The sequence below is a fragment of the Saccoglossus kowalevskii genome, chromosome 9, assembly GCF_978046115.1.
Source record: "Saccoglossus kowalevskii chromosome 9, keSacKowa6.1, whole genome shotgun sequence".
Classification (NCBI taxonomy): Eukaryota; Metazoa; Hemichordata; class Enteropneusta; family Harrimaniidae; genus Saccoglossus; species Saccoglossus kowalevskii.
This window is the reverse complement of record NC_140649.1, coordinates 5,418,315-5,446,147: the sequence shown is the minus strand read 5'-3', so window position 1 is coordinate 5,446,147 and position 27,833 is coordinate 5,418,315. Positions and strand designations below refer to the sequence as shown.

Sequence of the window (27,833 nt, the reverse complement as noted above, 5' to 3'; positions counted from 1 at the left end):
AGAAGGACCATGATCGAATAAACATGGACAAAACGATGTTTGCATGAAAGGACAAACTTGCCAAACTTCAACTTATGAAATAATTGGTTTTGGTAGAGTAAGACTGAACTAGTATGTATTAATGTGGCGAAGCCCTTCATGACGGAGTAATAATTATCAAAAAAATGAAAACCATGGTTAAGTCATTAGAATGTTAAGAACATTTTTTTCCAAAGAGTTATTTTGTTTTTTCGCTTACTCGAATGTTTTATGTCCACGAGTTACGTGTTATATTGCACATTCCCCTGCGCAAACTTGTCAACGAGAATCGAGACACCAAAGGGTCTATAAATCTGATAAATTATGTTTCAAAAAGTGGGCAAGAGGTCAATTTTTGACATTTTAAAGTTTTGCTATTTTCGACTTCTTCTTTTAAATTTGGGTGGATCTCTGACTGGTTTATTCATTTCGTTTTTGCTAATTTTGGTATAAATGCTACTAAAGTATTCCAACTAAGCAGCGGAGCTATTTCAGCCGACAGTTTCGAGACCTCCGTCGAATAGAACACAAGAACGCAAGACACGAAACCTCTAAATTACGAAAATAGTGTGGACTTATAGTGCGGACCACAATATGAGAAAAGTGGGTCGTACTTACGGGCGTAAAAAAAGTCTTGCTGATGTAAAAAATGGTTCCTGCGGACGATAAAACTTTGGGGGTGGTACTGTCTTTGGAAAGCTGTATATACAAACGCGCCACCATATATAATTCCTTTTTAGCCAAGGTGTATATAATAGCCCCCCTCCCCATTTTTTTTTACAAAAGCATGTATGACAGAGACCTGCAATTTCAGTATTCATTACTGAATTAAAGACATAAAGTTAAATAAAACGCCGAAAAGCATCGGCCAAGTCATACAAATAGTTGATTCTGGTAGAATGGTAAAAATGTCAAATTGTATTTCATAACCCAATCATGTTGGTGACTGACGCTGGGAATGTAGATGTCCACACTATACATAATTAGAATACTACCGTGAAATACAGTTATTTTCTAATATTCAATCAGCCCCGAGTGACTGTGTGATTGACACTCAGAGATATATCCATAATTAAATGATAACTGAAAGTTGTCTTTTGATAACAAAAACAAACGCATAAATATATTTTAAGTAATTTACGTCATGTGCATTATTTGATGCTGATTTAGAATAGTACACCTCCAAGTGATATTGAATCATTTCTCTGTTGGTTCATTTTCAAGAAGAATCCGAATCTGACGCTAACTGTACAATCAAGGAGACGAGCGTTCGTTTGTTGTTTATTTCCTCAAAACACGGAAGCGCATGTTATTACTTACTGGAGGAGAGAAGTATTGAACTAAAAGATCATCATGGCGCTCACGAATGATACTGTGCTCGATATTGATAAGGTAATTTTCCGATTTTTATCGTTTTCTTAAATTATCTAAACTCAAAATAATGTTTTTAACACACTGGAGTATATTACTACACTCTCCATATTGCTGGAAGTTTTTAAAAAACGCTGTGACCGAATAGACCATCCATGTGTGAGGACGTTCGACATTGCCGTCGCATCAAATAAACATGGCAACACATTGCTTGCCACGTCATATTGGCGTTGTAGCAATGAAATATAACAACTTAAATTTAATTGAAAATGTGTTGTTTTGTTAATTTTAGGACAGAGATGACGGGGAAGAATTGAAATTTCAAGGTAAGCTTACAAATGCAAAATTCGAAGACTTTTTCATAATAATTTGGGAGCTAGGACTAAGTGAGGAGATACCAGGGACATTACTAACAGGTGTTAAAAATATAATCTGTCGTTACCGCTCGTAAGTTGTGTGATTTTATGTTCACGCAAGGCCAACCTTATGTGTTTAATAATATTTATAACAAATATTTCTCAATAGTTTCAGGGTTTTCATTCAATTTATTGAAAAATTCTCCTGAGATTAATAAATTTCCTGTGTGTAGCACGCATATATCATTGACCTGTCCCTGGATTTAACTTAATCATCAGTCATCCACTTTGTTCACAAAATGTCGGTAGTTTGAACATTTTTGGATAATTCTGTACAGATGTGTACATTTTTTGGGGAAAAGATTTTAACTTTACAGCATCAGACTATTTTCATCAGCTGTTACCATTGACTGATACGCATTCATTGTAAAGAATTAATATTCTTTGTTCAAACAATGCAGTAGTTTCACAATAAATTATACATTTTCCAGATTTCGGTGATAGTAACATTGAAGCAGATGCAGATGGACAGACGCACACTTTTAATAATTATCCAAGCGACAACGAAGATGAAGAGGACAACACTGAGGTAGGCAACTTTAATACTGATTTATCATTACTACTTTGCATAATAATGTACCAGTTGTTGCTGACTTTGAACCCCAGTCTTTCAACACCTACTGCAAAATAAACTCGTATTTCTTTGAATTTTGATCAAGACAGGTAATCAACATTTATATCTGTTTTTCCCAAATCAGCTAAGAAATGATAAAAAAATACATGAACACATCACCTGCTAGCTTTGTTTTCCATTCATTTCGGCTATCTGTGGCTATCTATGTAAGAAGGGTTATTTTTATAGTAAAAATGTTTATTAAACATAAAACTAAGACCATGGATATGTGAACCCCTAAAAAATGCCATACCGGTATTGATGATGTATTTAGCAATCAATAATGAAAAACATGAATATGAATGAATGCCTTCAAATAGAGTATTTGTGCAAATAGATTTAATGAAGTTCTGCAGTAAGACTTTACCCATACACTTGAATTCTTGGTTACGGTATTTCCACCATGTTGACTTGACTTTTGTAATATGTTTGTTCCAAATAGAGGGTGCTCAATTCTTTCAGTACATTAAACCTGTCTTTTAATCTGTAATTTCGCTAATTCAAAATGTAGCCGAGTTAAAAAAAATTATATTCTCACTATGAGATTGTTGGCAATTCAGCTAAATTAACATTCTATTAATTCATGCATTCTGTCATGTTTATAATACGTATTAACTTATGTTTATATTTCCTGTAAAATAATATCTTTTAATCTAAAACTAAATATATAAATTTTCTCTAGTTATTGACAGGTCGTAAAAAGTCCCATTCATTTTGGACGTTTGAATACTATCAGAGTTTCTTTGATGTAGAAACTTATCAGGTAAGGATTGTTATCATCTCAGTTTGTTTACCATGAATCTACAACAAGTGGTTACAGGGTACATCTGATGACAGTGACATATTGGTGTTTGAGTACCTTTAAAGTTGTACTTTGTGAGCAATTTATGTAGCTTTATTGGGGTCTTCGGACAATAACATGGATGTGAATTATTTCGTGGTCTCAATTTGCATCATGATACATAGTAGAAATTTTTGTGTAAACTTTTCTCTTCTCCAATTAGGTTTTAAGAAGGCTTCTTGCATCATTCGTCCCCAAACCTGGCAAAAGTACTATCAGTGATATTAGACCTAATCCTGATTTGTATGGTGAGTAGCATTGTATATTGAGAATTGCATACTTAAAATATACAAAATTGATATCTAAATGTAAAACAATTTTAAAAATGAAATCCCTATGCACATTGTGATACTCCAGTGATTCATCTTATTTTGGTGGACATCTGAGAGATTTGCAAAATAATATTCATGTGAATGACTATTTAGTCATCTTTGTTTCAGTGCAAGTGAACTGCACTATTAAATTGACCTACAGTATATCATTTCAGTGCAATTGTATAAGCTAAAAAACAATAAATCTACATTGCAGTGTCAATTTCCCCTTCAATGTGAATCTGTTTAATTACTTGTATAAATTACGTGGCCTCTATATTCATGTATTTTCACTGACTCAAATCACTTTGAATAAAAGAACATGCTTGGATATCTGGGGATAACATGAGCAACTCCTATATTTCAATGAAATACCTGTATGTACATTTGTTGAAGACACCATGTTTTTTAGTAAAAATATGCTGAAAAATTTGTTGATGTCAATTTACCTGCCTTTAAAAAAGCCAGCAGTTCCCACCATGTTTGTCAATATATTGAAGTGGTAGTTTTTTTATGAGTTATAAATACACAGTATTCCTATTTCCAGTTGTTTATTCTGACTCTGACTGCCTCTTTCACAGGTCCATTTTGGGTGTGTATTACTTTAGTTTTCACAACCGCAATCACAGGAGATATGGCAAACTATTTTAGAACCACTGAAAACTCTCAACTAATATGGAAGCCGGATTTTAAAAAAGGTGAGCCTAACTGTTATTTAATTGAAATGATGAAAATTTACTATAACCATCTCATAATTAAGCTTGATGCCAGACTACCATTTCACCCTTCTTCACTAGAATTGACCTACCGGGGGTACTGATCAGATTTTGCTTATTTACCATATAAATGTATTGTAACATCAAATGACATAGCCACACTTTCATCTCTATGGCAACTATCAGTTGGAGCACTATGTGGGGAAAAGGTATAAATATTTTTTTGGAAAATTATCAGCATGATGTATTCCTCGGCCAATCGATATCCTGATTATCTGCTGACCAAGAAGGAAATAAGTTTTTCTGTGGTATATTATTAGAGATGAAAATGTATTATTAATAATATATGAAATCTGAAAATGTGTTTTATTGTGAAAAACATGAGAAACCAGCATTTGTATCTACTGTTTTTGCATATAACTTCTTTTGATTATAGATGTACCTTATGTCATTTACATAAACATGTTGCCATACTAGCAAATATACTAGATTGTTCTGATTAAATCATATAAAGGAATAACTTAAATTGTACCCAATCACAAATTAACTTCTTGACTAACACATAATATGATGATATTTTCAAAATACCAGAATTTACTTCAGTGTGATCATTCAATATTGCAGTGTTCTCCCCAGGATGTAAACAGTGTGGCGGTCCCGTCACAGTGCTTCGATTTGCCGCCACACCGGCCTGACACCGCCACGGTGATTAGCAAGACCGCCACAGTGGATCTCATCACGCTGGTCAGCCCGACCGGCACTCAAAATTAGCGACCACCACGAAAACGCTTCCGACCAGGACTATTGCCATATTGTTATTATACTTGCGTACCGACCGACATGCATCCTGCCAGTCGTGGATAATAATTTGTAAACAATAGACATAGTCTCGCGATTGAACAATACAAGTCAATTTGGTAAAATTAGCATCTCTTTGTTTGTAAGTAAATACATTCTGCCGATAGACGCACGCAGTCTTTAGATTGAAAGCTAAAATTCTTTCAAAATCAATTCCACCCGATGTAACATGGGCAAAGCGGAGTTCACTGTCAGTTTAAGCTACTCAAGAAAAAAACAACAAGTTTATTGCGTGATTGGGTAAAATACATTTGAACTGTTATCATCGTGAATCATGTAAAAACTCTTCTTTCAAGACTTCTTTTACCTTTTAAAAATTTCTAATCACCTCTTTCGAAAACCATCATGCAATTTTCATCTGAAATTCATACCAACTCATCATGCTACGACATCGCTTTACTTCCGCAATGTAATTTTTATGATCACGATCATTCGGAAAACTTCGGGTTCTACCGGCATTACCATGCGGCATTCTGATTCGTTAATGGTGTTTTTGACCCACCGGGTCAAAGGACACATGCCGGTCAACTAATGCGTCATAACTATCATGGCGGGTCTGTGTTTTTCACCGAAGTGATCGAGTGACCAAAAATAACTTCTCCAGATAAAACTAGTTCAAATTTTATGTTTTTCTCATATAAAAAAAGAAGTATTTAATTTTTGCATGGCATCATGACCGAGTAACAGGAATTATTGGTATAACCGGTGTATAACATCGCGAAGTAAGTTATGTCACGTCGTACTTTTGATGATCGTTTGGAAGTGTTATTTGTTCGTTGTAGAAGCTGATGGTTGGAATAATAACCAGCAATCCGCCAAATAATTACGTGGTCGAAGGAGAATTTTGTAGTAAATAAGATCATGAAAGTCGTGAACATAATCCTGGCTCAAACGTTTCAAATGAGTTTCATTTAACCTTTTACAATTTATTTGTTTCTTTTTAGTCTGCAGCATTTGCATTTCGAGAATGTTAAATTTTTAAATTCAAATTCTTCTAAATTGTGAAACGTAATACTTTGACTCCAAAACGAAATATATTTGCACTGTGACGGAGCTCATTAATATTACAAAAGTGCCCAAAATAAAAGTGTTTATAACACTGTGTGAAGCAAATAAATATCTGCCACTTTGTTTTTTAAATATATGTTGTTTATTGTGTGGTGTAAATGTGCTTTGGTCAATTTCTATTATTATGTAAATGATATGCAAATTATATGCAAATTAGTCCGCCACAGTGGTTTAAATTCCTGGGGAGAACACTGATATTGTAGTGCATAATGTAAGAGGACGCAAATTTATATGCCTTTTTGTGGCCAAAACATCAAAAAACAAATTGGTTATGCAAATTTCAAAAATGTCACTGTCAACATCTGTTGGCAAACTCAAAAAACAAAAGCAATATGTTAAAAAAAGTAATAAGGTTTACAAAATACCAAAATTTGTTTGTTCAGCATATATCCTCCGTGATTATTTGTGTTTTCATTGATGTACAATAACAACAATTATTGTAGTGCTTAGCACTTGCAGACATACAATATAATATCATACAAAGTGTAAATATAGTTGATTATATGTCTACATTTTTTTGAAATATGTTTTTTCAGTATCAATAGCAGCTACTGCAGTCTTTTGTTATTGGTGGTTGATAGCTTCTATATTATGGGGTATGTTGTCATGGCGACGAAGTCAAGCTGGTTATACATATTTAGAGATTATCTGTGTTTATGGCTATTCCCTCGCTATTTATATTCCTGTATCAGTGAGTATTGATATAATTGATGTTGAGAAATTCTAATTCTAGCAAAGACAGTTTTTTTGGTTTCGTTATTACTAGCAAATGTGCCAAAATTTCCACAACCTTGGAAACCATGGGCACGAATCAGTTACTCAGCATGTGATTAGTGCATGACAATTCTAAATAGGCCACGCCTCCACTGTGCCTTTAACTGTACAAACCATTCTTGAATTTGTAAATTCAAAAAGAGCAGCTACCGTTAATATTCTTCAAACTGGTATTAAACAACATGGCTCTTCAGGTTTCATAAATGTGGGATCGTCAGAGCCTTCAGCCCTTGTGTATTTTTAAACATAAGTTACCAGTTGATAAGTCCCCCACCCACCATACAGACTAGGTGTACAGTTTATTACAGTTCCTGGGCTCCCTTTGGTCCAGTGACCTGATTTCATGACTTGACAGCCACATTTTTGGTGTTTCAAAAGCTACCACTCTAAAGGATATGGGATACTTCACAAAAAGTGTGAACCATGTTGCATTGTTCGCGATGAACTGTGAAATGTATGCAAAAAAAAAACACTAACCTTGTCAAGACCATAAAACACAAAGCAATTACTGGCATACAAGTCACAGTTTCTATGGAATGAAATACAATTTTTACTTGACACTATTATTTTCATTAAATGTCAAAAAATAGAGGGGTGGGCTCATACTCAGGGAGGGGTTTAAGACCAGGGAAGTACGTTATAACAGATTTTCTAAATCAAAGTTTGGTGTTGCAGCAGTATGATATCATAACAGTTAAAAATGTTAAGTCATGTGAAAATTGTTGAATTAATTTTCGCTATTTCCCTGAAGGAATAAAATCCAACAAATGTACCTTTGTTCCTATAAGTTACAGTATGCAGTAAGCATCCTCTAATAATAAAAACAAACATGGCTGCCAGCAGAGTTTGACCGCACTCCACACAAAGAAGTTCACTGATTCTGTTCTAAATGTTTTGGATTTCGCATTCCCATGATGTATCCTTGGAAGGAAAAGATGGATAATAATAAGGTTATTACGAGGATACCTTGAAGTATGCACGAAGACAGTACAGCTGGAGTATCGACTGACACTACGCGGCGTACTGTCTGAGTACTGTCTCATATTCTCGTCAAAAATCAGTGACAAGAAATTTCATATATAACACCCAAAAAGTCTTCAGCGAAAATTTATTCCAGCCAAAATAAAGTATTTTACAGTATTATTGAAAAGTTTTTACATATTTGTAAGGTGTCTCTTTTTTTGCAAACATGTAATAATGACTTTATTTTGGCATGAGTTAATGTCACTACCTGTGAATACAATATTGTTTAATAATTTGTTTGTTTCCGTTTAGTTTCTTTATGTGATACCAGTAGCCTGGGTGCAGTGGGTTTTGATGTGTTTGGCGTTATTACTGTCTGGGGCTGTCTTATTGCTCACATTCTGGCCGGCAGTCAAGGATGATGACAAGAAGTTTGCTATTGGTATCTTAGCCGGTATTTTCATCTTTCATGCTCTCTTAGCTGTTGGATTTAAGGTAAAGCATATCATCAATCGATCATTTGTAAATTTCTTGTGTTCAATTACACGTACCAGTATGTCAAACAGTATCTAGACTAATTTGGGAAAATCTATTGATGTTCGGATTATTTATTACATTATTTTATATAGTGTCTGTTTTTTCTCATCAATTCAGGAAAGTATTTGTGCATTAATTGGGTAGGAAAAAAATCTCCAACTCATTGCTGTGAAACAAATTTAAATTTTTCAGCATTTACATATTTTGCGACATGTATGTATTTTTGACATCAATATCAAAGAATAAATGTGACTTTTCAAACATTTTCGTTCACTTTTGATGCTTTTTAATGCTTTTCAAAGCTTGTAAGTTTATTTTTAATTTGTTTTGTTGCTCAAATTCGGAAGAAAACCATGATTAATCTTAGCAGTGGCTCTTCGTCCTGGTGTTGACTTTGGTTTAACTTTGTGTTGTATGGTCCAGGACTGTGAATGAGTCATATTTGCAGAATTTGCAGTGAAAATACTACATTGATAAGAGCCTAATTTGAATACTTATTTCATGGATCTTAATACTCTTGTTTGTACAAGAATTTATCTTTGGAGGTATTATTATTTAAATTACACAAGCATAACAATAATTATCATGTGCTGAAATATATCTTGATAGTTCAAGTTTTGCAACTATTTTATGTAATTTACATATCAGTTGTAGACAACAACAACGTTATCACTTAGAAAATCTGAGTACTCTGCAGTACATATCTAAGCATAACTTTTATTTTTTATTTCTATGACAGTTTTACTTTTTCAAAGCACCAGAGTTTCAACACCCATCCATTCCAGCGACTCACCCTGCAGTAATACCATCACATTCAAAGCAGCTACAAGGACAAGCACATGCAACAGAGCCAAATTTCGCACCACCAGGGATGCCGATTGACCAGCACAATGACCAAACACCAGTCAAAATACCATCCAATATCGGACCTGGGCTTCCTGACAGCGCTAAACTTGTACAACCTGTGAAACCTGTCAATGTGCAGCCTAACAATGTGCAACAATCTGCTAACTTGCCACCAGTGCAACCTGTTGGTATGCAGCCTGCAAAAACGGTTGTTGCAAAACCTGTTCAACATATACAAGAAAACATCCAGTGAGTTATATAATAAAGTATTAGAATTACTTTTTTCATATTAATTATTGTCTCTGTTAACGGCAAAGTGTTTGTCAAACTTAATTGCAACTTCAAATTCAGAGATACCTTTATTATTTTATTTATTTAATCACTTAACATCCATTGGAATGGATGATAATGGATACGATACACAAAAACAAAAAAAAACATGAAAAGTATCATGACAAAGCAAATACACATACACAGAAAAAGCAACAATTGAAAATGAAAATGACAGATAATCCAAGAATTTTGAAAGTTAGGTGTCAATCGTGTCTCAGAGGTATTGCTGTCTAGATTCAAAACAGATTCACAAATATTGGCCTAAAGGAGTTTACAGGGATTCGTTGCTCAAGATAAATTTGAATTGTTGTTGTTTATTTTATTGAAATTTTATGTCAATGTTTTGATTCATGACTGCAACATAGCAAGTTTGTCCAAATAATAACCATGCATACCTGTACATATACACCAAACAGAACAAACAAGTAGAAAATTGAGTCTGAGATAGTGATAGTATTTGTAGCCTGTACAAGTACTTAGTAGTAATCTGAATATTCTTTGTTTTTTTTACAGACTTAATGATTCCCAGCAGCTAGCGGAGGGAATATGAGGTCTCTGGTCAGCTGTATCATCTAACATAACATCTGCATGCATAACACTTGTTTGGTTTCAAATACTGTAGATTGGGGTTTTTACCAAAAAAAACAGTGTTTGAAATTACTTTACATCTAAGACAGGTAAATTTTTGAAGTCAGGCTGGTCATTTTCAGTTATGTGTGTCAACAAAATGTTCCATTTTGTGGTGCTTACTTGCAATGGGAACACAGGTAATTCAAAATGCTATTTAATGCAGGGATTGGAATGTTCTGGCAGAGCTGGCAAAGTTACCTTTTGAGAAATTTAAAACACTGATTTAAACTCACGATATTTGAGAAAATATACCCAAATTGAGTGTTAAAAAGGAGTCAAGCTATCATATATTCATGCATGATATTAATGGTATAACAAACACAGGGTTGTTCGATGAAAATATTTTTTGTACATAGCATGATTTTATTTGAGACTTATTTCTAGTGAAAAAAATGGGAAAAAAGCATGATGTAAATGCAAGGGGGCTTTACCTGAATTTTCATACCTGAATTCCCAGCATACAGTATTTAAACTGGCCAATGAATGGTAACTACAGGTAGTTTGAATATATTTGCATAGCTAATAGGGTAAAACCAGCAATTTGTCTTGTGTGGGTTATAAGGCAGTCAAACAACCCCTGAAAGTGAATAGATTCAAGGCTAATGTAGTAAGCTCAATATTCATAGTTAGGTAAGGTAAATCATGAGAAGTACAGAGGGAATGTGAGATATTTAAGGTTATGTTGGTTTGAGGAATGAGGGTAAATGTATTTTTCTAATTTATACAAAAAATTGCTATTTATTACATGTGATTCTACTTACGCCATACAGGTGTACTGATTATTAAGGTACACACTTAGTGATCACCAAATTCAACACAAAGGCAACTCTCATAGTATTTATTTAATAATAATTTAATTGTTAATTTGAAATGAAATTTGAATCAATCACCTAAGGTATTATTTTTTTTCAAATCTGTATCTCTGTGTTCAGGCTGAACATCAGAATTCAAACTTTGCCCTCACCGAGATGAGATCCAGGGACTAAAATAGCATGATTAAGCTGAATTGAGAAGCTGAAACAAATGCCAAATTTCAGACGTGCTGAAAATATTACAAAATTTGAATATTTATTACTCACAAATCATCAAATATGTCACATAATATTCCCAAGACTAGGGGTATTAAAGCGTTGTACAATAACAGAATTAATTGAAACATTCTGACCTGGATTGTGCACCAATAGATCATCTTTGGCAAGTCACAGAATATTTTGTCCCATTATCATATATTTAAAGTTAAGTACAGGTTTATTTATTCCCAAGGTAGATACAGAGATAAGACTATGCAACTTTTATAACAATGTATGGTGATTTTATGATGAAGATCCTGCTCCACATGAGTGTCAACTGCTGACAAGAGCATTACAGAATGTCTTGGATGGTTTGATTGCAGAAACAGAAATGAGTTTAATGAGATTTAGGATTTTTTCTCCCATAATGCAATACATATTTGTACAGTAACCTGCTCATTTGTGCAAAATTTGAATTCAGCTTAAATTACTATGAAGCAGATAAAATGGCAATGACAGGTGCACAAAAAAACAAGTAGATTCGACACATAACCAATTTTGTGAACAAGTGAGGGGTCTTCATTGCATATCACCACAGTTGCATACTCTTATCTACCCTTGTTTTGTAATTTGAATACAACACACATGAGACAGAGTAGGTTATGGCAACCTAATTCAATTGATGAATGAATTCAAATTATACATACAGTATTTGCTCTCATAGAAGTGCATGTGTATACTAAATCATTAAAATATTTATGTAAGCGTATGTGCTACTAATAAAGCAAATGCATTTATACTTGGTTATTTTATAAGGTCATGTAAATAAAGTTATCATGGTAATCTTTACATGGGAAGTGTTTTATATTTGCTCGCTGGTGACAGATTTTGACGACAGTTCCTGGTTCAGCAACGTTTAGATCTCCAGTTGATGCTCAAAGCAGCAGTAATGTGCATTGTGTGAAAACCATGGCTAGAATGATATGAAGGTTTTGGTTTTTGAATCTGTAAATTCCCTTATTTTTGTTTATAAAAATCACATTAACATGGGAAATTTAGTTTTTATGAACAGTTTAAATTCCTAATGGTTTACCCGTGTTAGTGACCACCTCGATAGTGACCACTTTTAAGCAGTCCTGAAAGAATAACATACAAGCAAAATTTTTGCAGATTTGCCTTAGTTTAGAGACTATTAAAACCATTTTAAATTTTCGAATGTCAAACATATTTCATTCTGATAAAATGTGCTATTGTTGCAACAGTACCATCAGACATGTCTCTAAACATTTTTATAAAGTCCCGTGGGTGGTTGCTTTACATCACCATATTTTTAAAGAATTGACTGTATTAGGTAAAATCAACACATCAGATTATTGCTATTTTTGAAGAAGGGTAAGACAAAAATGTTTACTGTATCCTAAATGAACAATTACTCAGCTTTTCTCCAATTTGTGACATTTCTGATACACAAAAAGAAAGTACTGGTAACATCAGGATGCAAATAAAGGCTGTATCATTAGAGGGCGCAACATATTTGCTAGGCTTTGTCACTAGAGGGTGCAACATATTTGCTAGGCTTTGTCACTAGAGGGCGCACCATATTTGCTAGGCTTTGTCACTAGAGGGCGCACCATATTTGCTAGGCTTTGTCACTAGAGGGTGCAACATATTTGCAAGGCTTTGTCACTAGGGGACACAACTGAAAGCACTGATTGAGGCTTATGAAATAAAAATTTAAGCTTGTTAGCCTTTTTAAACAAGAATACTGGTGACATGTGGGTTTTCTAATTGAGACGCTAAATGTGATCCACAGTACTGAAGTTTATAATACAGAAAAAAAAGAATCTGTGGATTTTTTGAGATTTGCCACATTTATTTTAATAAGGCATTTAATATGCATAGTTTCAACCCTAAACAAATCAGTTTTATGGATTATCCTAACTGTGAAAAAGCTAAACAATTAATATAATCTGATTTCAATCATAAATTAAACAGGTTTGTGGAGTATCTCAGAGCAGCTTTGTAAGTTTTATTGAAATGCAATGATTGATACTTTTATGCAATTAGGTAATTAAAATTAACCCAAAACTAATCAGGATTTGTCATTACCCCTAAACATTTTTATTGCAAATTGGGTAATTAATATGCACAGATTTTAACCAAAAATTAATCTAGTTTGTACATTGTCCCGTAGCATCTATGCACCAACTTCCATTGAAATGTGATTGATACTTGAGATAAGACATACACACATACAGGGCAACTGCAATGACTCGCATTGTGTACTTTGCACAAAAAAGCATTGTATCCAAATGACAGAATTTATTGGTAGGGCATCTGATAAATCTTGGTAATACCGTATATATTATTTATACAGCAAATATTTGATGCAACATTTTTTTTACAATTTCTTGGTTAATTTGAATATAAATAATTTGCCATTACCTTCAGAGGTGCATTTATATTTTTTGTTCCCTCACAATTTCATTCAAGTTTACAAGTCAAAAGCATGAGCAAAATCACGCAAAAAAAAAGCAGAATTATTGTATTCCACTAGCTAAAAATTGAAAATGTTTGAAGGTATTTGGATATTTGCACTATTGATAGAGGGCTGCCTTTTCATCTTTAATCATGATTGAGCATAATCAAACATGCAATTACAATCATGATTGGACAAAAACAACCCTGGTGCAATTCTGGATCAAAATTGCTAAAAAGGGGTTTATATTGTGAAAGGTAACAAAACTGGCTTTCAAAGAGTGCCAATATTCGTGTCCCCTGTATCATTTGGTGGTGATCAAGCATATATACCATATGCACAGACAAACTCTACAACATGTACACTGAAAAAAAAAATCAAGAATTTTATTGACAATGTAAGAATTACACCACTTTCAAAATATTAAATTGTCTAAAGCTTGCAAATATATGTAGGTATAAAACATGGGATACTTCTATTGAATGTGATCTGATAATAAGGGTGAAACAAAACATTTTTGTCTTGTATAAATATAAAATAAACACAAATGGTAAAGCAAACAAGACCAACATTAAACAAATCAAGCTGGATTGTTCTAATTTATACAATAATGGGGTGGAAATACTGTACTAAAATAAATACATAATATGTTGCCACATTCTCCACTAAATGCAGAGTTATTTAATTGTTAAGATAAAGTGCTGAAAAAAAAAATCATTTTTTACTACAAATATTGACAAATCAAAGGTTGTCAAGCAACAGATTCTTGCTACTGATCTACCATAAATAAAGCACACCATTTCTAGTCTCCTAAAAGCGATGGGCAAACTATCTCCCAGAGCAAATTCAGGGGACAATATATAATGCACAAAATAGTAAAGTTCTCATCAAAGCTCATGCACCATGTGATCAACTGACATTTTCTTATCCACTAGTCTTGACAGCTCACATGTAACTATGCATGGATTCTGTTGTGGATGGTGGCCACTGCAAACCACATTGACATTACATTACATCACTATAACAATGTGATTTGAAAGTTGAGCTAAGAATGAAAAATGTTTTAAAAAATGCAACTGGTATTCAGTCTACTGTATATTAGTAGTCAATCAGAGCAGAGCAAGATTTGTTTCAGACCTGTAAAATAAAATAATTATGGGTACATCTGCAGAGTTAATTCTATAAATACATTCTCCCTTGGTGTAAATCCCTTAAATATTCTGTACAAAACACCTATCAAAACACATTTGTATAATACTAAAAGACAACATTCATACATGTAATCCTTTTAAAAATACAAAGTTTATAGCCCTGAATATGATTAATCTGGGTTTTTTTGGCTTAATTTTATTTGAAAAGATTTTTTTTAATAATTTTAATTTGAAAATGCGTTTTTTGTCTACATAACCATGGCAACAATTCTGATATTAAAAATGCAATTTGTATGTTCAATAACTTCAATACAGATTCAACCTAACCTTTTTTTTAAATTTAAATACAGCTTGTTGGTGTCGTAATAGACTTTGATGTCGAAAGAAATATTAGCCCTATGGAAGTCATTAGGGGAGTATGATAAAATGAATTATGAAGACGATTGTAGATCCTAAAATTTTTGTAAGGGATGACCTTCCCCTTACAAAAATTTAGGATTACAATCGTCTTCATAATTATTTTAAATATCAAAATATTCTATTTTGTTGAATCAAAGTCATGATAAGATACACGAAATATAATATATACAACATCCAACTCTGATCTAGCCGTGGTAGCGGGAAAAAAGTCAAAAGCAAAGTCAATGGCAGGCTTTAGAATGAAATCGTTAAAAATTACGCATGGTCAGTAACTCAACATGGCAGTTCTAGAAAAATATAGACACAAGCGGGAAAGATTTGTTGTATTTGAATAGCAATTTTTTTTCAGTACATTTCAGATTGAAGATGGATCACCATGCAATTATTTAAAAATCAGTGATGCCCAGAGTGCCACTAACCTGTAGGTAATCAATTCTATTGAAGGCATTCATGTTTATTATCAAACTGGAGACCTGATGTGTCACAAACAGCCGAAAGATCTGATGTGCCACCAACCAGTGTGGCATTCTAGATACTGTTTACCAGTTTTCAGACTAATATGATCAGGTCCTATTGTGATTTGCAAGCTACATTATACAAACAGCATTGGTTGGCGTCTTTGTTCAACTAAATTGGCAGCTTACAGAAATCCCCCTGATTCTCATTTAAACATCGTGAATGTCCAATAAGAGCAGGCAAAGCAAAAATCCTTATGAATCCCTATGAATACTTCTAAAACAGCAGCAACTTTCAATACCATGACCAAGACCTCATAATTACAATTATATTAAGCCTATCATATACACATGCCAATACTTGTGTATGTCTCCAAATTGTTTCTCAAAAACATTTCAGTCAATTGGTGGTCCTAGCTGTTTAATTAATAACAGCAAATAAGAATTTACCATAGGAAATTTATCTTTAGATTGTGCGTATCTGCATATACAATTTGACAACACTATTGTTTTGTCTACAAGTGGCATGGGCCTGTCAAAACATGCAAGATCCCAAATTTGTAAAGGCACCAATCTACACTGCAGTTATACGTGTCTAAAAATTTCACAAATTACAAGTGTCACACATCTAAGTCAGCTTCATTGTCTTTATCTTGGTCTTTATCATCTTCAAAAAATTCATTGGCAGGCTCAATTCTAGAATTAAAAAAAACAGTTCAGTTTAAATCAATTCAAGTTAGAATGTAGTCAAGACAAGACATAAATGTCACAGTTAAAGCAAGTCTAAAATTGATTGGACTCTTGAATAAAACTAACATGGGTTGCTAGTCGGCTATTTTGAACCAAATAAAAAAAAACTTGTGTGCATCAGTAAATCATGTGTGACATTTATGTCAAGTTTGAATAAAATTTGTCCTGCCATGCCTGAGAAACAGCTAATGACATGTTCACAAGTTTTGTGATTTTATTTAATTTTTGTTAAAATGACCACCTGTTGGTTAAATCCCAAGGTATCCCAAAGTATCAACTTTATGCCTAGTTTACATTTTAATCACTATTTTGAAAAACAATGAAACAAAATGACATGCATCAGTAACCCACTATGAGTGATTTTGTTTTTCTGTATTCCTTTTCAAATGAAAGGCTGCACAAGCTTTCAGATGATAAATAAATAAATATCAATTATCACACCAAAAAAATTAAATGACTTGTTAGTCAGTGTACAAACCAGTTTCTACCAAAATATTGTTAAAAACTGAAAGAACAAGTCATTGAAAATGACACAGTCCCCGTTAAATTTTTGAAAGTTCTCTTTGTGCTTGTCATATTAAAGCGGAGGGGTTGTCGCGAGCGTGTCCTTGAAACTTGAGTTCCAAGTGGCGTATACAACAGATTGTTTATTTACATCAAAACTCGTGTTCCGTGTAGTAGTAATATGGCCAAAAATAAAAACAGCCGTTATTCAGCCATCTTTGATCTGATTATGAAACACACTGATATGTATGATGTATGTGCCAAATATGAATGAAAATGGTACATAAATTGTGGAAATATAGCAGTAAGGCCAAAAAGTCAGATGGCTGTCAATCGACTATCCTTGACCAGATTTTGAAACAAATTGTCATGAACATGCATCCTAACATGTATAAAGTACATGTATGTGCCAAATTTGAATGAAAACTGACAGAGCACGTCCAAGATACTGCATAAAAAACAAAAAACAAGATGCCTGCCAGTCGGCCATCTTTGATCCAATTGCGAAATAAATCGTCATGGACATGTATCCTAACATGTATAATCTATGTACCAAGTTTGAATGACAACTGACGAAGCATGTCCAAAATTTGAATACAACATTTTCAAAAAACAAGATGGCTGCCAGTCGGCCATTTTGAATCAAATCGCTAAACCATTGCATGTGCATATGCAAAGAATGAACGGAATCAGTCCACAGGATTCTGAAATATGACTCTGGACAGACTGATGCACGGACGGACAGTCGAGGACATGTGTCCTAACATGTATGATCTATGTACTAAATTTGAATGAAAACTGACAAAGCATGTCCAAAATACAACATTTTCAAAAAACAAGATGGCTGCCAGTCGGCCATCTTTGATCCAATTGTGAAATAAATTGTCATGGACATGTATTCTAACATGTATAATCTATGTACCAAGTTTGAATGAAAACTGACAAAGCATGTCCAAAATACAACATTTTCAAAAAACAAGATGGCTGCCAGTCAGCCATTTTGAATCGAATTGCTAAAACACTGCACGTGCATATGTCCCACATAAAGTACTAGGCACATGCAAAGAATGAACGGAATCAGTCCACGGGATTCTGAGATACGACTCCGGACGGACGCAGACCAAATTATAAGTCCTCGTCAGGGCAACATCTTTAAGGCTAGAAAAAGTTTTTCCTCATAATTATGAAGATTTTCCTACCAAATACTAGGAAACCAAGGATACATGTAACATTTGTATTACCTGCCATCTTGGTCAATTTGTGGATCTCTGACGTCTGGATCAGGTTCTTCAATTCTGTCTAAGCTGAGTAGATCTGGTGGCACTTCTTGCATCTGTACACTTGGTGCATGGTTTAAGCTTTTTAAATTGTCATGCACTGATTGCCTGACTTGATCTAAGTACTGCAAAACAAAGTCACGATATAGGTATTGAGCTAATGACATTTATTCAAAAAGAATGGGTGCAACTTCTCTTAGAGATGCAGCTTCTAATACAGATTTTACGGTACTACTGTGAAATCTGTATTAGAAGCCACACCTCTAATAAAAGTCGCACCCATTCTTTTTGAAGAAATGAGGATCACAAATTCATCATTTCTCATATGTGTAGATGCTTTAATAGAAATCACATTCCCTCTATTGCATTGTACCATTTTATTATAAATAATTTTCTACACAAATGACAATAACAGCTTACCTGTTTAGAGTTGAGATTTTCTATCCGAGTGCTCACATCGGGATGTAATGTGAAATCTGGTGAAAAGTACTCAAAATATTCTGAAAAAAAGAAATATTTCAATTTTTTTTAAGTATCACCAAACTGTTTAACAAGAGTAGGGAACTTTACATAAAACTGATCGACATGTTTACGGAAGGCTAATGCTATAACGAATATACATAAATTAATTTTCAATGAAAATAGCATATTGGTGGCACTGTTTGCATATTGTGTAAAAGATTTTCATTGGGTTTAATAAGTTGCATGAGTATTCAATGGATTGTGAAGGAAACAATGTTCCATTATTAACTTAGAATACCGATAGTCGCAAGTTTTAATTTAGCACTTTTAATGAAAAATAAAACCCAATGATTACTTTTCGTATGCATGGAAACTTGTTTTACAGGACTGGTATTAATTAATCTATTCTTTCACAAAAATAAATTCTAAATGAAAAATCTACTATACTATTACTACATGTATATAATAATGATTATATTGTGATTAGTCCACATGTTTCTTGGCGAACATTTTAATGAGCTGAGCTTGTCCAAAATGTACAAACTTTCAATCACAATGCATACATGTATGCAATGATGCTGGATATAAGTAATGTTTTGAGGGCCACATTTTTCTCCTCCAAAATATTAATTAAACATTTTGTACATTTTTATGTAGTTTTTTTATAATTTTGTTGTTTTGAATCAAATTTGTTACAAGTCTCGATCTAAATTTTTGAACAGATGTAAAAAAAAATTATGTGACTATTTTGTGAGTGGGCGACAAAAGTTTGGCACTAAAAAGTTAAGGACCCATCTAGGGTTCATACTAAACTCTGACAATGAAGCTCAGGATCAAGCCTAGCTCCTATCAAGTTCTGGTCAAATTGTTTTTGTCTGATTGTACATGCAGGTCCTACATATATCTAAATTGAATACAAGTGGCTATGAATACTAACAGCAGTGATTTTATAACATGATATTAAATTTAGATTAAAGCGAGATTATTTTTGAACTAGCTAGCCTGACATTGGGCACAAGTCGGCCATTTTTAACTGATCTTGTCAGCTCCATGTACTTTTACATTAATTTGACCACATAAGGGTAAATCTGATTTTAGAATAAACAGATATTTCTATTAGGTGTCCATGAATGCCTTATCTACCCAATAAATTGGTTAATGCTGGCTTAGACATAAATCCATGTGTCAAATATTACTCAATAAATAAAACCTTACAATAAAAAAAATCATCAACTAAAGGCTCTAACATGCAACCTATCATCAGTAGATTTCCAGAATTCAATATTGAAGAGCATCAGCAATCTTGATGTTACTTTTCAAAAAGCAGTCCATAATTATTTATATTTGATATAATTGACAAAAATATTCATTAAATATTAGAGAAGTTACGATCTAATAGAAGTCCGCCGAAGGTACATACATATGAAATATCAAAGCAATTGGGATAGTAGTTTTTTAAGAAGTCATCAAAAATTGCATTTTACACTAAAAATATTTGCTAAACATTGAAAATTGATCATATTGTCAGAAATTAACAAATCAGAATGAGATCACCCCCAAATATGCAAACAATTCAAACATGTTAATCAAGGTTATCCAAACTGAGGTTTAGCTGGTGAAGTAAAACAAATATACACACCATTATATGGTAGTTCATTGCTGATTCTTTGGTCTAATAGTAAACCAGTTTCAAATGTCCTATGGAGAGGGTATATAAATATACAATGAATATAGCACAAGACATGTAAATACCACAACAATGGAAGTATCAGAAAGCTATAAATGTATCACAATGAATTTTATTTACTTACCAACATCTGGCGACATTACGTACAGTATATCCACCACCTCCAAGCACAAGTAGTGGTATATTAAATTCTTTAACAAATTTCACACATTCGCCATGACCTTTAATACTGAGATTAAAACAGCCTAATCTGTCGCAGCCTAGTGAGTCTGCTCCACACTGTCGAGTAGGGGAGAAAAAAAATTGTCAAAAAAACTAACGCTTCCCAAACGCAAAGTATACTGTAATTTGCTCTTGTAGTGCATACACTTGTGAAATGACAGAGGTATATATCAATGATCAAAAGTCACATTTCAATGGTCCGGGTAAATGCAATTTTTTCTTCATGTGCACTATTGGAGATCTGCTTTTAGTAGAGCAAATACGATACTATGAAACCAGATTAAACTGAACCTCTAAGGATTCTTATATTGATAATAAACATGAATAATTAATAATTTAAATGACTCATTTCTGTAAATGCATGTACATATTTGCTCTGAAAGCAGTGAATATGCATACATAAATTACAGGTGTTTCTATGGTGGTCCAAATAAGTTGTATTTTAATGATTCACATTACAGCAAATGTGATTTTCTATTGGAGATGCTCTAGTAATAGAGCAAATACTCAAATACAGTACAGTACATGTTGAGTGTATTCAGTCTAATGGACATGCTTGGTTTTAATTTGTTTAATTAGTTCTATGATTCAAACCAATACGAATGACTAGTCTTGATAAGGATCAGTCTTGTCCTCACCTGCAACACTATACACGTTGGTTGATAATAATCCACCACCATTTGTATAACTGGTTTGAATAATAATCCATAATTATGATCATCAATACCATCTTTCAAAGGAATATTCAAGGAATAATAACGACCACTTTCTGATCCAACTTCATACATATCACCTACAAAAACAACATCAGATTTCATAAATGTAATTAATTATGTTCTGTTACAGTCATCAAGTAATTTACAGTATCGTATACAATTCTAGAAATTTACTTAGCAGATCTATCATAAAGAACTCTGACTTATTCTTGGTAATAGATTTGACAAAATAAGGAAAGTAATTGATTGAGATTGTTATATTACAAAACTGCAGTTCAGTTCAACGACAGCAAAAACAGACAAGTTGATATAGTCATAAAATCAATAAAGTCAATAGTAAATTGTGTACATGCATACTCTAGGATAGCGGTACTTGTTTAAATTTATGCTTGGATTAAACACTGCATCACAATTGTATTTAGTGGCATAGCTTGAAAAACTATCGTAAGATCAAGTTAACTATCAGTATTTTATATCATATAGCACTAAATGTTTCCCATGATATATGAAGACAGTTAAAATACAAATTCAGTACCATTTATTGGAATTATATTAAAGAACATATAAAATAAAACTTACCTGTGCCTGGAAAGAAATGATTTCCATATTTATGAAACGACACTGTCATTACTCTGTCTGTTAGGTAAAATGCTTCTTGCACACCATCTCCATGATGTATATCAATATCAATGTAGAGTACCCTGGGGTGATACCTAAAATATTAAAATTATAATTTTACAATATTATATTTGTTCATTCAGCCATTTTGTTATTGTTCTGATTTTCCTCTTTCCATCATTATTTTTAGAAAGCTTGTTTGGAACTGAATGGAATGCTGACATTTGTTTTTATGGTGACAGGAAATAAAGTACATGTACTTCCAAGTGCATTAAGATTGAACAATTTTCAGCAACTACCATAGTAATTGTTTAATGGCAAATGAGAATTCAAAAGAACTACTCTATCATACTTCTAGTGGTCCAGGTGATGGAAAATTTGTATTACAGTTGTCTAAATTCCTTTTCTAAATAATTATAATAAATGTTGCAATCCATGGTGTGTAATTTATTATCAAAAGGTGTGTTGGCAATCAACTGGAAACATGAGCTGAAACTAATGGGATTAGGATATTTGCATGCGAGTGGTTGGGTGTAGTATGTAGAGTCACTGACGTTGCCATCCATGCTCCAGGTGAATAATTCACAATACAGATGATGGTGGTAGTGATTTTGTGGCAGCTGGACACCATGTATTTTATATTAGTTGCTTTTCTATTTTGAGCTTTGACTACATTAGTCTTTAAAATAACAAAGGACAAACTGTCAGAACATCTATTTCAAATGAAAAATTCTGCAGTGCAGTTTTCAATTTCAGTATGCAACCGCCAGACAAAGAGTATTCTACTGAATACTGGATGCAAATACAGGATTAGTCAGATTGTCATGAAATCAAAATCCCATTCAAGGCTATTTGAAAATGCATGTTAAAGTGCATTAATTTATAATAAATTTTGAGAATCCTTTAACAATTAATCACAATATGAAACTCCTGTGATGCTGTTTACAGCTTTAATTATTATATTATAACAGGTAAATTTGAATTGAAATGATAAAAACAATTCCAAAAATAAATCAAGAAAAACATGCATATTAAAAGTACAGGCTACACAGACAAATCAGTAACGGTTACACCCTTTACAAATATAGCTGTACTAATCCTAAAAATAATGCTCTGCTCTGGTCTGATTTTGAATACTTATAGTAGCTACCGGTAGATACAGTTTAGACAAAGCATATATACAAGGTAGATTAAACCTGTCAACTAAAAGCTGCTCTGTTATTGGTATGAACTTATTGAGTAGTCAATCAGGTACTATCTGGTAAAAAACTTTGGATAGACTACTCAGACAATAAAGTGATGTCAATATAGCACACATAGTTTAATGAGACACAGCAATTTGCAACGTTCAAAATGCTATCAAGTAATGTAAACAGCTGACCAGTTCTTACACCAATATACCAGTTTACTATCAATATTATTATCGATATCAGCATGTACATGTATGAATGCAAAAAGAGATAATCTGTGATTACACCTAGCAGATTTAACAAAATTCTTATATTCGTTCTTGCTGTATTGAACTGCCATGGTGTAAAAAAACATTATATAACATAACAAATATTGATAATACCCTGGTGGGATCTTATTGGCTGGCACTGAAAGATAGTCATCACTGTTTTTTTTCTCTATTTTTCAACATTTCTGAAAACGAACCATAATTTTGAAGTGAACAGACAAAATTTGAGTCAATTTTCAGCTTTTTGAGGCTATTTTTATCCCAATTTGTGATGAAAAGAGGAACTGCTGATGAAAAGGTTAAATAGAGGATATGAAATAAAAAATAAAAATTGACCTAAATTTTGTTTGTTGGCTCCAAAATTAGGGCCCATCTCCATACAAATTTGGGCAAGAAAGTCTGGTGGTGGAAAGGTTAAATTAGACTCATTGATCCCTACAGTATGTGTTATAGCAGTGGAGGCTATAGAGAAAATAAGTTACTTACTTGAGGAGTTCTAAGATTGATATTACTATATCATTTACATAACAAAATCCTGATGCTTCAAACTTCTTAGCATGATGCAATCCTCCAGCCCAGTTAACTGCTATGTCACATAACTATAGAAAAAAGTAAAACAATACCACTGCCTGTGTATTCAAATTTTACATATGGGTGATCTTCATAGTTACTACAGTTAGTGTAAAATGACAGTATCTGCGGTCAAAATAAGTCACATTTTAATGATACAAAATACTTCTGTATTTGCTTTATTAGTAGCATGCATGCATACATACATACATAAATAAATAACAGGGGCATCTCTGAGTTTACGCTTTTATTGGGGATTCACTTCTAATAGAGCAAATACAGTAAATGCAATTGTTCTATTTGAGATGCAATACTAATAGATATACATACAATACTACTGAGGTTACTAAACTGTTATTACACCCACTTATGTTCACAACATTTTTGCCATGCATGACACAGTCCCAGTTAGTTATTGAATTTAAAATATATAGTTTTGTTTATAGTAATATAGTTGGAATACAAACATGTCATGTCATCATGATTTTTTAACATTAAAATGATTGACATCTTGTATCTGATCGTCAAACGAGTACTTCTCTTGAACAGCATTAATTAAAACAAAATCGGCCATTTTGAATACATATATATATCTATAACATAATGCATAATGAATATATAAAATTTGAACGTAATCAGTCAAAGCATGTCAGAGATATGGCTCTAGAAGCGCATTCATTTAAAAAAAATGGCAGTCAGTCAGCTATTTTGAATCTGATCTGAAAAATAAAATGACATGCATCAGGAACCCATAATGTCTAATGTATGTAGAAGTTTGAACAAAATCAATCTATAAATGCCACAAATGCTTGATATTTGATGATTTTTTAGCACCAAAATGGCTGCCATTTGGCCATTTTGAATCAGAACGTGAAACAAATTGATGTGCATATGTATAATATAATGTATGATGTATGTGTGAAGATTGAATGTAATTGGTCCAGGCATGTCTAAGATAGAAGTCAATCCTCAAGTCCTGTTTTCGAACTGCTGCCGGACGGGGACTAATAATGTAAGCAAGACCTACCGGTAGGTGAAAAAGTGTGATGTACATGTCAAAGAAGGTAAGTCGTGTCTGTTTTTTCAAACAGTATTAAAGTTCTTAGTGTTATTGCAATATTCTATAATATTTGATTCTTCAATGTAGAGATTGGGTGCAGAGACAATAAATAACTTGTGTGCAAGCATCAGATAAGCACCATCATAGACATGATCTGTCACTATTGCACAATTTTATTATAATATGTGCAAGAAGTTGTTTGAATACCTAAAGAACATAAAGAGCAAACCATTGTTGGTGAGGTCACTTGCCTTGCAAGCAGGAATTAGCCAGCCACGTGTCTACCCTGTCATTTTAGACAGGTGAAAAATTTTACTTGAAAGGCTAAATTTCCACAACCTTACCAACTTTGGATTGAAAATTTTAATTTTTTTCACAAAAATTTAAATATGAATTTTAGAGAGGTGTTTTTCTTTTTCTGTCTATAATTCTGCATGTGAGGAATAAATTTAATTGTCTACAAAGCTCTACAGTGCAATATAATAAATTACGTGTAAAAGAGAATGATGTGATTATTGTTTTTACTCCTTACCTCGTTATTAAGCTTAGTAGCACCTTCTAATGAAGCACCAGTGTACATAGCACAGAAATCAAAGAGTCCTGGAAAAACTGGACAATCATCTCCAACATTAAAGTGACTAAGACTCTTAGTAAAACTCTGTATATTCTGTGGTGTTACTCTAGATAGGAAATCTATATACTCCTCGGAATGAAACCGACACATATCATGCTGTGATGCTCTGTATGGACGATATACCTAGTAAGAGACAACAAACACTGTACTCCAACTGACTTTTTCATCCTACAGCATATATATGAAGATATGAAAAAATAGTCCCACCATAGAAACCATTGTAAAAATGTTAATTTTGACAATTTTCCATGACATTTGAATCACTTGTATCTTGTGTCTGGCAATCCTAATTTTTGTTTTCATTTTCGATATCCTGATAGTACGAACTCATAACAATGAAAGTATGACAAACGTGACATAATCTTAAATTCAACTTGAAACTACTCAATATGGATTCTTATGAAAATATTTTCAAAAGGCCCAGTTTATCGACCAAAAATATTCTTTAGTACAAATAATATAAAATTGATGATTATGGCATATAAAAATGATTGTTTCCCATATTTAATATCTTGAATGGCTGTGAAATACCTTAATCTCATAAAGGTCTTTAAAACTCATCATGCAGACCCATGTACTTTTACATTGACTTAACAAGAGTTCTAACACTAAATTCATTCATTGACTACATTGACAAAATGAAATTATTTACTAACCTGCATTTTTTTGTACAATCCATAATTAAGAACCAGACTATGTGTTAAAGCTAAACGATGAGGTTTCATAGGATGACCAGGTCCTGAAAAATCAAAAGACAAACAAAGACTTCAGAAATGCACTCAATGACTAACATAGATGAATATATGCTACTAAAAATTCATTTTGAAATGAAATATATATGCAGCAGACTATGATGAATAACAATTTGATTTGAAAATTGTGCACATACAGTAAATCCTCTGTTTTCGATGACTCCATCTACCTACTGTGAAACATGTTTAAATGTTACATGCTACATTTTAGCAGATATTACTCAATGCATAAATTAACAGACCCAGACAATTTGGGATCAAAATGTTCTTTTTGATGTTTGCCTCAGGTGCGAGGCCCTGTCTATAGTATTTGCCTTTGGTTAAATTGAGCAATAAAACTCAACTGAATAAAAAAAAAATTGTTAAAAAAAAATAATCCTGTAGTTATTAATAACTTCTACAATATCTGAAAACAATACTAAGATCCTGTGTTGTATATAATCAGTTATGAATAACATCGCATGGGAAAAATGACTCAAGTCTGAATAATAACAACTTAAAATTATACGCGTTTGAATATCTCACTCTATCGAATACCGATATCCGGGAAAAAATATTGCTATACGAGACAAAGCATAGTCGTTGTTTTGTTTGTTTTTGGCATTAATATGTAATAATGTGACGTCACACATAACCGTATGGAAAATTGATAGTGCATCAACTAGAAAAAAAAAAGTTAAATTTAATGTCAACTGACTTAAATTACACAGACATCGCGAAATTACAGAAGCAAATGACGACGATACAGCTGAAACAAGGCCATCTTCAAAGCAGGAAGCCGAAGGCCATTGCAACATTCATAGCACCGGCGCGGCCTTGACCGGATTTGATCGGCGAAATGTTTTTTTTTTTTAATTTTTTTACTGAAAAAAAAAATAAAAAATCTTCAAACATTTTAAGACAAATTCAATTCTTTACTAGAATTGTTTGTTTTGGGAGAAGTTGGCGCGTCGGTGGATGGACAAAGAGTATAAACAAGCGCCAACCGGCGAATTTCCTTTGTTACTGTTGGTCACTTTTTTTGCAAAAACTTAAAAAGCGGAAGCCTTTTTTGAGCAACGTCTTTCATTCATACTGCTAGAAATGGTGGAAATTTCTTAATATTTTACAATCAAGTGGTTATTCAACTATTCAAATTTAAAGCTAAAGCACCATATACTTAAAAAGTAACTCACCGTAATGAAAATTTCCGACATCAGCGTCGTAAAAATACGCCACCGTGGGCTTCGCCATGTTGAAAGTGTACACCTTGGGCGTGCAACTAAAATGGGTCCGTCAAAATAATCACCGTGCTAGGGAGTTAACTAAATTG

At 33.1% G+C, this 27,833-nt stretch overlaps 2 protein-coding genes across 2 annotated transcripts; one reads left to right on the top strand and one right to left on the bottom strand.

The window, feature by feature from the left end:
- Nucleotides 1-1,319: 1,319 nt before the first annotated feature.
- LOC102809477 (protein YIPF1-like) lies at nucleotides 1,320-10,653 on the top strand. The gene is made up of 10 exons (XM_085503080.1): nucleotides 1,320-1,410; nucleotides 1,682-1,715; nucleotides 2,237-2,334; nucleotides 3,101-3,181; nucleotides 3,423-3,507; nucleotides 4,152-4,268; nucleotides 6,749-6,903; nucleotides 8,262-8,444; nucleotides 9,226-9,581; nucleotides 10,179-10,653. The coding sequence occupies exons 1-10, from the start codon at nucleotides 1,372-1,374 to the stop codon at nucleotides 10,213-10,215; spliced, it is 1,185 nt and encodes a 394-aa protein (XP_085359206.1). The 5' UTR covers nucleotides 1,320-1,371; the 3' UTR covers nucleotides 10,216-10,653.
- Nucleotides 10,654-15,411: 4,758 nt separating this feature from the next.
- Nucleotides 15,412-27,809, bottom strand: LOC100368863 (histone deacetylase 3-like). The gene is made up of 11 exons (XM_002742012.4): nucleotides 27,697-27,809; nucleotides 26,426-26,508; nucleotides 25,668-25,892; nucleotides 23,992-24,104; nucleotides 22,008-22,141; nucleotides 21,351-21,505; nucleotides 20,615-20,769; nucleotides 20,443-20,501; nucleotides 18,762-18,841; nucleotides 18,306-18,466; nucleotides 15,412-16,506 (listed from the first exon to the last, which is right to left on the bottom strand). Exons 1-11 carry the CDS (start codon nucleotides 27,752-27,754, stop codon nucleotides 16,431-16,433), a joined length of 1,299 nt encoding a protein of 432 aa, XP_002742058.1. The 5' UTR covers nucleotides 27,755-27,809; the 3' UTR covers nucleotides 15,412-16,430.
- Between the last annotated feature and the right edge of the window lie 24 nt (nucleotides 27,810-27,833).

Bases quoted from the DNA above. Each gene is read 5' to 3' on its own strand.
- LOC102809477 (XM_085503080.1), top strand. From the start codon at position 1,372: ATGGCGCTCACGAATGATACTGTGCTCGATATTGATAAG. The intron at 1,411-1,681 runs GTAATTTTCCGA...TGTTAATTTTAG, and splicing joins CTGTGCTCGATATTGATAAG to GACAGAGATGACGGGGAAGA. The intron at 1,716-2,236 runs GTAAGCTTACAA...TACATTTTCCAG, and splicing joins GGAAGAATTGAAATTTCAAG to ATTTCGGTGATAGTAACATT.
- LOC100368863 (XM_002742012.4), bottom strand. From the start codon at position 27,754: ATGGCGAAGCCCACGGTGGCGTATTTTTACGACGCTGATGTCGGAAAT. The intron at 25,893-26,425 runs GTTAGTAAATAA...GTCTCTTACTAG, and splicing joins GATTGTACAAAAAAATGCAG to GTATATCGTCCATACAGAGC. The intron at 22,142-23,991 runs GTAAGTAACTTA...TTAATATTTTAG, and splicing joins TCAATCTTAGAACTCCTCAA to GTATCACCCCAGGGTACTCT.